This window comes from Tachyglossus aculeatus, chromosome 3 (assembly GCF_015852505.1).
Source record: "Tachyglossus aculeatus isolate mTacAcu1 chromosome 3, mTacAcu1.pri, whole genome shotgun sequence".
In the NCBI taxonomy this organism is placed as follows: Eukaryota; Metazoa; Chordata; class Mammalia; order Monotremata; family Tachyglossidae; genus Tachyglossus; species Tachyglossus aculeatus.
In genome coordinates, this window is record NC_052068.1 from 2813766 (window position 1) to 2825766 (window position 12001).

General features: G+C 45.0%; 1 protein-coding gene across 4 annotated transcripts in view; it reads left to right on the forward strand.

Annotated features, from left to right (window-relative positions):
• PTPRE (protein tyrosine phosphatase receptor type E) overlaps window positions 1-12001 on the forward strand; it is a 212236-nt gene that overhangs the window by 69148 nt on the left and 131087 nt on the right. For all 4 annotated transcript variants that reach the window (XM_038743959.1, XM_038743960.1, XM_038743961.1 and 1 more), the window contains exon 2: window positions 8754-8860. In XM_038743959.1, the coding sequence (XP_038599887.1) occupies window positions 8761-8860 (100 nt within the window). In that variant the 5' untranslated portion in view covers window positions 8754-8760. The remainder of the gene's footprint in view (window positions 1-8753; window positions 8861-12001) is intronic.

Consider the following 12001-nt stretch of genomic DNA (forward strand, 5'->3'; position numbering starts at 1 on the left):
ATAATAATAATAATAATAATGATGGCATTTGTTAAGCGCTTACTATGTGCGAAGCACTGTTCTAATCGCTGGGGGGGGGATATAAGGTGATCAGGTTGTCCCATGCGGGGCTCACGGTTTTAATCCCCATTTTACAGATGAGGGAACTGAGGCTCAGAGAAGTGAAGTGACTTGCCCAAGGTCACCCAGCTGACAAGTGGCGGAGCGGAATTCGAACCCATGACCTCCGGCTCCCAAGCCTGGGCTCTTTCCACTGGGCCACGCTGCTTCTCCAATATATATACATGTATATATGTACATGTATATATGTATATATATATATGTATATATATGTTTATATATGTATATATATGTTTATATATGTGTGTGTATTTATATATATGCATGTATATGTTTATATATATGTATATATGTTTGTACATATTTATTACTCTATTTATTTATCTTGTACATATCTATTCTATTAATTTTATTTTGTTAGTATATTTGGTTTTGTTCTCTGTCTCCCCCTTCTAGACCGTGAGCCCGCTGTTGGGTAGGGACTGTCTCTGTGTGTTGCCGACTTGTACTTCCCAAGCGCTTAGTACAGTGCTCTGCACACAGTGAGCGCTCAATAAATACGATTGATTGATTGATTGGTAACGACACCTGTCTACTTGTTTTGTTTCGTTGTCGGTCTCCCCCTTCTAGACCGTGAGCCCGTTGTTGGGTAGGGATTGTCTCTGTTGCCGAATTGTGCTTTCCAAGTGCACGCAGTAAGCGCTCAATAAATACGATTGAATGAATGAATCAGTGAAAGTTAAGTACTTACTATGTGCCAAGCACTGTTCTAAATGAGCTTGGATTTTCCCGTCTACCCCTCCAAAATGGATGTTTGGCGGAGGTCTTTGTGTCTTGTTAGCTATCGCTGGCTTCGTGCCCTTAATTATAAGGGAAAATGGCTAATTCTCACAGAGACAGTAAATGCTTAATAAATACAATTGATTGATTGATTCAGTTAGAAGCTTCTACAAGTTGGAATAATTAGCGTGGAGAATATATGTCTTGGGGTTAAAGCTGGAATTGAGATACTGACTGTGTTGAAGCAGTATTCTTCTCCTAAGAGCCTGAGAAGGAATACGTTGAAAAAAGGCATCTAGAGGCCATTACCCTTTAATTTCAGCCCCAGAGGGAGAAAATCACTTCTTCAAAAAGGAATATTTCCACCGCCGACATTATTGAAAACGGGCGGGATTTTAATCCTCAACGGATTTTGGAATCGTTTCACTCTCGACTGTAAACTCATTGTGTGCGGGGGACGTGTCTAACCGACTCTGTTCTCTTATGCTCTCCTAAGCGCCTAGTACATGGCTCGTCTCACAGGAAGCGCTCAATAAAGTACCATTGATTGGTGTTGGGCTGATTGCCCAGTTCAGCAGGAGTCCAAGTCAGATAAGAGCAGCAGTAATAGGAAGCCAAGGGGCAGCAGTTCAACATTAAGTGTGTGGAGATGGACAGGAAACTTTAATAATAATAATAATAATAATAATAATAATCATTGTTTTTGTTAAGTGCCAAGCACTGTTCTATGCACTGGAGTAGATAGAAGGTGATCAGGTTGTCCCACATGGGGCTCACAGTCTTCATCCCCATTTTCCAGATAAGGTAACTGAGGCCCAGAGAAGTTGAGTGGCTTGCCCAAGGTCACACAGCTGACAAGTGACGGAGGCGGGATTAGAACCCAGGTCCTCTGACTCCCAAGCCCGGGCTCTTTCCACTGAGCCACACTGGGAAGCGATCTCCATTAATAATAATAATAATAATAATAATAATAATGGCATTTATTAAGCGCTTACTATGTGCAAAGCACTGTTCTAAGTGCTGGGGAGGTTACAAGGTGATCAGGTTGTCCCATGGGGGCTCACAGTCTTCATCCCCATTTTACAGATGAGGGAACTGAGGGAACTCCATTTAATAGTAATAATAATAATAATTGGCATTTGTTAAGCGCTTACTATGTGCCAAGCACTGTTCTAAGCGCTGGGGAGGATACAGGGTGATCAGGTTGTCCCAAGTGGGGCTCACAGTCTTCATCCCCATTGTCCAGATGAAGTACCTGAGGCACAGAGAAGTTGAGTTGCCCAAAGTCACACAGCTGACAATTGGCAAAGCAGGGATTTGAACCTATGACCTCTGACTCCAAAGCCCGGGCTCTTTTCCACTGAGCCATGCTGCTTTTTAACCCATGCCAGCCCCACAGGAAGTCAAGGCGTAGTGGATAGAGCCTGGGCCTGGGAATCAGAATCAATCAATCAATCGATCAATTGTATTTATTGAGCGCTTACTGTGTGCAGAGCACTATACTAAGGTCATGAGTTCTACTTTCAGATCTTCTACTCCTCTGCTGTGTGACCTTGGGCAAATCACTTCACTTCTCTGGGCCTCAACTACTTCATCTGTAAAATGGGGATTAGGACTGTGAGCCCCACGCGGGCCTTATTTTACCTTAAAATCATGTCTTGGGTACTAAGAGAAAGGTAAAGTTAATTTTTGCTAGATTAATGATATTTGAGTAATATTTTTAGTTGAGCCCGGCCGCAAGAATTGGCCATTAATTGAAAAAGGAAATTGAATTGAATTTATCTTGTACATAAATCCTGTCACGGTGATTAACGGGTCTCAGAAAATATCAGCCTGTTCCCAGAAATGAATGGCATTCACTGATTCTTCTGGCCTTATTAACCGTGGCAGTTGGAGTTTTGTTAAATTAAAAAAAAAAGAATATGATTTAGGGAGTGAGGCATAATTGAACATGGTAGAGAAGGAATTCAGATGCCTGAACTAGTCACTTCTCTTCCTCATCTGTTAAATGGGGATTCAATATCTCAATTCAGTATTCAATTCCTCTTCTAGACTGTGAGCCCATTGTTGGGTAGGGACCGTCTCTCAATGTTGCCGACTTGTACTTTCCAAGCGCTTAGTACAGTGCCCTGCACGCAGTAAGCGCTCAATAAATACGATTGAATGAATGAGTGAATGACAGGGACTGTGTCCAACCTGATACCTTTCATTCATTCATTCAATCGTTTTTATTGAGCGCTTACTGTGTGCAGAGCACTGTACTAAGTGCTTGGGAAGTACAAGTTGGCAACATATAGAGACAGTCCCTACCCAACAGTGGGCTTACAGTCTAAAAGGTTGTGCTCTGGTGAGGCATTGGGGGAGGACAGTGTAAGAGATGACCCCTCCCACCCCCCAGTTGTTCAAACACACACTGTGAGGTTTGTGTGACAGCTGTGTCTGCCTCTACAAACGGGGAGCTTGTGGGACACGCGGCAGCCCCAGCCGAGGGACAGACACAAAGTTGCGTTGTTCTCTCTTTTAAATCATCACATCATCATCATAACTGTGGTATTTGTTAAGCATTTACTAAGTGCCAGACACTGTACTAAGCACTGGGGTGGAAATAAGCCAACTGGGTTAATCCCCATTTTATAATAATAATAATAATAATAATGTCATTTATTAAGCACTTACTATGTGCAGAGCACTATTCTAAGGGCTGGGGAGGTTACAGAGTGATCAGGTTGTCCCACGGGGGGCTCACGGTCTTCATCCCCATTTTACCGATGAGGTAACTGAGGCCCAGAGAAGTGACTTGCCCAAAGTCACACAGCTGACAAGAGGCAGAGCCGGGATTTGAACCCATGACCTCTGACTCCAAAGCCCGGGCTCTTTCCACTGAGCCACGCTGCTTCTCTATTATTATAGATAATAATAATATATGATTAATAATAATGATGGTATTTGTTAAGCACTCACTACATGCCAAGCACTGTTCTGAGTGCTGGGGTAGTTACAAGGTTGTCCCATGTGGGGCTTGCAGGTATTCATTCATTCATTCAGTTGTCTTTATTGAGCGCTTACTATGTGCAGAGCACTGTACTATCCACTATACCATGCTGCTTCCTGTATTTGTTAAGCACTTAGTATATGCCAGGCACTGTACTAATTGCTGAGGTAGATACATGTTAGGCACGATGGATTTGTACATATTTATTACTCTATTTATTTATTTATTTTACTTGTACATATCTATTCTATTTATTTTATTTTGTTAGTACGTTTGGTTTTGTTCTCTGTCTCCCCCTTTTAGACTGTGAGCCCACTGTTGGGTAGGGACCGTCTCTATATGTTGCCAACTTGTACTTCCCAAGCGCTTAGTACAGTGCTCTGCACACAGTAAGCACTCAATAAATACGATTCATCATGATGATGATGATGATGATGATGATGATGATTCAGTCCCTGGGGTTCAGAGTCTTCATTCCCATTTTTTCCATTGGAGGGAACTGAGGCCCAGAGAATAAGCTCGTTGTGGGCAGGGAATGTGTCCATTTATTATTCTGTTGTACTCTCCCAAGAGCTTAGTACAGTGCTTTGCATACAGTAAGTGCTTAATAAATACGATTGAACGCATGAATGAATGAAAAGTGAAGTGACTTGCCCCGGGTCACTTGGGGGGAGAAGTGGTGGAGCCAGGATTAGAACCCAGGTCCTTTGGACTCCTAGGCCAGTGCTTTATCCACTAGGCCAAGCTGCTTCTCGGCTTCAGCCTCGTCCTTGTCTCTTTGTGGGATTTGTCAATCTGTACTATTTCAAATTTGTGACGCATCCATTAATCAGTAGTACTTATTAGACATCTACTTACTGTACGACCACCATACTGAGTGTCTGGGAGAGCACAGTACAGTAATAATAATAATAATTTTGGTATTTGTTAAGCGCTTACTATGTGCCAAGCACTGTTCTAAGCGCTGGGGGAGATATAAGGTAATCAGGTTGTCCCACGTGGGACACACAGTCTTAATACCCATTTTACAGCGTGGCTCAGTGGAAAGAGCACGGACTTTGGAGTCAGAGGTCATGGGTTCGAGTCCTGGCTCTGCCACTTGTCAGCTGTGTGACTTTGGGCAAGTCACTTAACTCCTCTGGGCCTCAGTTCCCTCATCTGTAAAATGGGGATGAAGACTGTGAGCCCCCTGTGGGACAACCTGATCGCCTTGTATACCCCCAGCGCTTAGAACAGTGCCTTGCACATAGTAAGCGCTTAATAAATACCATTATTATTATTATTATTATTATTATTATTATTATTATTATCATTATTTACAGATGAGGTAACTGAGGCACAGAGAAGTTAAGTGACTTGCCCAAAGTCACCCAGCTGATAAGTGGCAGAGCTGGGATTCGAACCCATGACCTCTGACTTCGAAGCCCGGGCTCTTTCCACTGAGCCACAATGCTTCTTCTTTGCTTCTCTGCTACAACAGAGTTGGTAGACAGGCTCTCTGTCCAAGCAGAGCTTACAGTCATTCAATCAATCAATCAATCAATCGTATTTATTGAGCGCTTACTGTGTGCAGAGCACTGTACTAAGCGCTTGGGAAGTCCAAGTTGGCAACATCTAGAGACAGTCCCTACCCAACAGTGGGCTCACAGTCTAGAAGGGGGAGACAGAGAACAAAACAAAACGTATTAACAAAATAAAATAAGTAGAATAAAAATGTACAAGTAGAATAAATAGAGTGATAAATACGTACAAACATGTATACAGTCATCCAGTGCAGAGCCCTGTACTGAGCACTAGTGGCTTAGTGGAAAGAGCACAAGCTTGGGAGTCAGAGGACATGGGTTCTAATCCTGGCTCTGCCACCTGTCTGCTGTGTGACCTTGGGCAAGCCACTTAACTTCCTTGTGCCTCAGTTCCCTCATCTGTAAAATGGGGATTAAGACTGTGAGCCCCACGTGGGACAACTTGATGACCTCGTATCTCCTCCAGTGCTTAGAACAGTGCTTAGCACATAGTAAGCGCTTAACAAATCCCATTATTATTATTATTATTATTATTATTATTATTATTATTATTACAGTAGAGTGAGTTGACACGATCCCTGACCTCATGGAGCTGACAGTCTAGCAGGGGAGGCCGACACTGAAATAAATTGTAGGGAGGCGGAAGTAGTAGAATATACTGAGATTGGCATTTGAGGGCTGGAGGAAGCTGACTATCTTTAGGGCTTATTCATTCATTCATTCAATCGTATTTATTGAGTGCTTACTGTGTCCAGAGCACTGTACTAAGCGCTTGGGAAGTCCAAGTTGGCAACATCTAGAGACGGTCCCTACCCAACAGCGGGTTCACAGTCTAGAAGGGGGAGACAGACAACGAAACAAAACATGTTAACAAAATAAAATAAATAAAATAGATATGTACAAGTAAAATAAATAGAGTAATAAATATGAACAAACATATATACATATATACAGGTGCTGTGGGGCAGGGAAGGAGGTAAGGCGGGGGGGATGGAGAGGGGGAGGCCACCAATCAATCAATCAATCAATCGTATTTATTGAGCGCTTACTGTGTGCAGAGCGCTGTACTAAGCGCTTGGGAAGTCCAAGTTGGCAACATCTAGAGACGGTCCCTACCCAACAGTGGGCTCACAGGCTGGAGGAGGCCCAACCGGGGCCTGAGGAGATCCAAAATGGGGGCCTACTGGGCAGTGGCGGCCTAGGAGCCCACCACTCTCCCATCATCATCATCATCATCATCATCAATCGTATTTATTGAGCGCTTACCGTGTGCAGAGCACTGTACTAAGTGCTTGGGAAGTACAAGTTGGCAACACATAGAGACGCTCCCTACCCAACAGTGGGCTCACAGTCTAAAAGGGGGAGACAGAGAACAAAACCAAACATACTAACAAAATAAAATAAATAGAATAGATAGGTACAAGTAAAATAAATTAATAGAGTAATAAATCTGTACAAACATATATACATATATACAGGTGCTGTGGGGAAGGGAAGGAGGTAAGATGGGGGGGATGGAGAGGGGGACGAGGGGGAGAGGAAGGAAGGGGCTCAGTCTGGGAAGGCCTCCGGGCTCTGTCTGGGAAGGCCTCCTGGAGGAGGTGAGCTCTCAGTATTATATCTCAGCCTTATTCATTCATTCAATCATATTTATTGAGCGCTTACTGTGTGCAGAGCACTGTACTAAGCGCTTGGGAAGTCCAAGTTGGCAACATCTAGAGACGGTCCCTACCCAACAGCAGGTTCACAGTCTAGAAGGGGGAGACAGACAGCGAAACAAAACATATCAACAAAATAAAATAAATAGAATGGATATGTACAAGTAAAATAAATAGAGTAATAAATACGAACAAACATATATACATATATACAGGTGCTGTGGGGCAGGGAAGGAGGTAAGGCGGGGGCGATGGAGAGGGGGAGGCCACCAATCAATCAATTGCATTTATTATAATGTAATAATGATGGCATTTATTAAGCGCTTACTATGTGCAAAGCACTGTTCTAAGCCCTGGGGGCATACAAAGTGATGAGGTTGTCCCACATGGGGCTCACAGTCTTCATCCCCATTTTACAGATGAGGGAACTGAGGCACAGAGAAGTGAAGTGACTTGCCCAGAGTCACACAGCTAAGTGGCGGAGCCGGGATTCAAACCCATGACCTCTGACTCCAAAGCCCAGGCTCTTTCCCACTGAGCCACGCTGCTTCCCTATTTGTTGAGTGCTTACTGTGTGCAGACTGTGAGCCCACTGTTGGGTAGGGACTGTCTCTATGTGTTGCCAACTTGGACTTCCCAAGCGCTTAGTACAGTGCTCTGCACACAGTAAGCGCTCAATAAATACGATTGATGATGAGGATGATGCAGAGCACTGTACTAAGCGCTTGGGAAGTCCAAGTTGGCAACATCTAGAGACGGTCCCTACCCAACAGTGGGCTCCCAGGCTGGAGGAGGCCCAACCGGGGCCTGAGGAGATCCAAAATGGGGGCCTCCTGGGCAGTGGTGGCCTAGGAGCCCACCACTCTCCCATCATCATCATCATCATCATCAATCATATTTATTGAGCGCTTACTGTGTGCAGAGCACGGTACTAAGCGCTTGGGAAGTACAAGTTGGTAATATATAGAGAGGGTCCCTACCCAAACAACGGGCTCACAGTCTAAAAGGGGGAGACAGAGAACAAAACCAAACATACTAACAAAATAAAATAAATAGAATAGATAGGTACAAGTAAAATAAATAAATAGAGTAATAAATCTGTACAAACATATATACATATATACAGGTGCTGTGGGGAAGGGAAGGAGGTAAGATGGGGGGATGGAGAGGGGAATGAGGGGAAGAGGAAGGAAGGGGCTCAGTCTGGGAAGGCCTCCGGGCTCAGTCTGGGAAGGCCTACTGGAGGAGGTGAGCTCTCAGTATTATATCTCAGCCTTATTCATTCATTCATTCAATCGTATTTATTGAGCGCTTACTGTGTGCAGAGCACTGTACTAAGCGCTTGGGAAGTCCAAGTTGGCAACATCTAGAGACGGTCCCTACCCAACAGCAGGTTCACAGTCTAGAAGGGGGAGACAGCGAAACAAAACATATCAACAAAATAAAATAAATAGAATAGATATGTACAAGTAAAATAAATAGAGTAATAAATACGAACAAACATATATACATATATACAGGTGCTGTGGGGCAGGGAAGGAGGTAAGATGGGGGGGATGGAGAGGGGGACGAGGGGGAGAGGAGCCCACTCCTCGCCTCGGGCTCTCAGGAAAGCGGGGCCACCCGAGTCTGTGCCCACGCCGATGCCCCGCGCCCGGTTTCCGTCCCCCGTGGGGGTCGCCCGGTCCGGCAGTCCGTGGGCCAAGCTTTGACGCCTGCCTCTCTCGTGTTGCCTTCCAGAGTCACGATGGACCCCGTGGGCCGCCTTCCCGCCATCTTCCTCAGCTTCTTCCTCGCGGGGACGTCGTGGGGCAATGAGACGGCGGAACTGAGTAATTTCACCACGAGTAAGGAAGACCCCTCACCCTGCCACGTTGATTCTCACATCTGCCAAACTAGCCCTCTTCCCCTCTTCGAAGCCCTACTGAGAGCTCACCTCCTCCAGGAGGCCTTCCCACTCTGAGCCCCCTTTTCCTCTGCTCCTCCTCCACATCTCCCCGACTCCCTCCCTCTGCTCTACCCCCTCTGCTTAGAGAAGCAGCGTGGCTCAATCATCATCAATCGTATTTATTGAGCGCTTATTATGGGCAGGGCACTGTACTGGAAAGAGCACGGACTTGGGAGTCAGAGGTCATGGGTTCTAATCCCGGCACCGCCACATGTCTGATGCGTGACCTTGGGCTTCTCTGAGCCTGAGTTCCCTCATCTGTAAAACGGGAATTAATAATAATAATGGCATTTATTAAGCGCCTACTATGTGCAAAGCACTGTTCTAAGCATTGGGGAGGTTACAAGGTGATCAGGTTGTCCCATGTGGGGCTCAGTCTTAATCCCCATTTAACAGATGAGGTAACTGAGGCACAGAGAAGTGAAGTGACTTGCCCAAAGTCACACAGCCGACGATTCGCAGAGCTGGGATTTGAACCCATGACCTCTGACTCCAAAACCCGTGTTCTTTCCACTGAGCCATGCTGCTTCTCCTAAGACTGTGAGCCCCATGTGGGAACACCTGATCACTTTTTATTCCCCCCCAGTGCTTAGAACAGTGCTTTGCACATAGTAAGCATTTAACAAACGCCATCATTATTATTATTATTACCCCAGAGCAGCATGGCTCAGTGGAAAGAGCGCGGGCTTTGGAGTGAGTGGTCATGGGTTCTAATCCCGGCTCCTCCAGTTGTCAGCTGTGTGACTTTGGGCAAGTCACTTCACTTCTCTGGGCCTCAGTTACCTCTTCTGTAAAATGGGGATTAAGGCTGTGAGCCCCCCGTGGATCAACCTGATCACCTGGTAGCCTCCCCAGCACTTAGAACAGTGCTTTGCACATAGTAAGCACTTAAGAAATGCCATCATTGTTATTATTATTACCCCCCTCCCCGCCCTAAAGCCTATATGTATATGTGTACATATTTATTATTCTATTTATTTTACTAATGATGTGACTCTATCTTTAATTCTATTTATTCATATTGATGCAATTCATTCATTCATTTAATCGTATTTATTGAGCGCTTACTGTGTGCAGAGCACTGTACTAAGCGCTTGGGAAGTACAAATTGGCAACATATAGAGACGGTCCCTACCCAATAACGGGATCACAGTCTAGAAGATTGATGCCTGTTTACTTGTATTGATGTCTGTCTCCCCACTTCTAGACTGTGAGCCCATTGTGGGCAGGGATTGTCTCTCTTTATTGCTATATTGTACTTTCCAAGCGCTTAGTACAGTGCTCTGCACACAGTAGGCGCTCAATAAATACGAATGAATGAATCGAATTCATGAATCCCCTTCCCTGTCCCAGTCCCGTGAAAGGAGGCCCATCTCCTCCAGGAGGCCTTTCCTGACTAAGCCCCCCTTTCCTCTTCCTTTCCTCCCCACCCTAAAGCACTTGTGTATATATGTACATATTTATTAGTCTATTTATTTTACTAATGATGTGACTCTATCTTTAATTCTATTTATTCATATTGATGCAGTTGATGCCTGTATACTTGTATTGATGTCTGTCTCCCCCCTTCTGGACTGTGAACCCATTGTGGGCAGGGATTGTCTCCCTTTATTGCTGTATTGTACTTTCCAAGCGCTTAGTACAGTGCTCTGCACACAGTAAGCGCTCAATAAATACAAATGAACGAATCGAATGCATGAATCCCCTTCCCTGTCCCAGTCCTGTGAGAGGAGGCCCATCTCCTCCAGGAGGCCTTCCCTGACTAAGCCCCCCTTTCCTCTTCCTTTCCTCCCCACCCTAAAGCACTTGTGTATATATGTACATGTTTATTATTCTATTTATTTTACTAATGATGGGACTCTATCTTTATTTCTATTTATTGATATTGATGCAGTTGATGCCTGTTTACTTGTATTGATGTCTGTCTCCCCCCTTCTGGACTGTGAACCCATTGTGGGCAGGGATTGTCTCCCTTTATTGCTGTATTGTACTTTCCAAGCGCTTAGTACAGTGCTCTGCACACAGTAAGCGCTCAATAAATACAAATGAATGAATCGAATGCATGAATCCCCTTCCCTGTCCCAGTCCTGTGAGAGGAGGCCCATCTCCTCCAGGAGGCCTTCCCTGACTAAGCCCCCCTTTCCTCTTCCTTTCCTCCCCACCCTAAAGCACTTGTGTATATATGTACATGTTTATTATTCTATTTATTTTACTAATGATGGGACTCTATCTTTATTTCTATTTATTGATATTGATGCAGTTGATGCCTGTTTACTTGTATTGATGTCTGTCTCCCCCCTTCTAGACTGTGAGCCCATTGTGGGCAGGGATTGTCTCTCTTTATTGCTGTATTGTACTTTCCAAGCGCTTTGTACAGTGCTCTGCACACGGTAAGTGCTCAATAAATACGATTGATCGATTGATTGATTGAAGAAACACCCTTGTAGAAGGCCCATCTCCTCCCGGAGGCCTTCCCTGACTAAGTCCCCCTTCCCTCTTCTCCCATTCCCTTCTGCGTCGTCCTGACTTGCTCCCTTTATTCTTCCCCCTCCCAGCCCCACTCCACTTATGTCCATATCTCTCATTTATTTATTTGCTTATATTAATATCTGTTTCCCCCTCTAGAGCGTATGCTTGTTGTGGGAAGGGACGGTTTCTGTTATATATTTTTATATTGTAATGATAATAATAATGATGGCATTTGTTAAGCGCTTAACTAGGTGCGAAGCACTGTTCTAAGCGCTGGAGGAATTGCAAAGGTGTTCAGGTTGTCCCACGTGGGGCTCACGGTCTTCATCCCCATTTGACAGATGAGGTAACCGAGGCTTGGAGAAGTGAAGTGGCATGCCCAAAGTCACACAGTGGACAAGTGGCGGAGGCGGGATTAGAACCCACGACCTCCGACTCCCAAACCCGGGCTCTTTCCACTGAGCCACGCTGCTTCCAAGCACTTAGTACAGTGCTCTGACTGACCGATTGACAGACCGTGAGCCCGTTGTTGGGTAGGGACCGTCTCTCTCTGTTACTGAATTGCACTTTC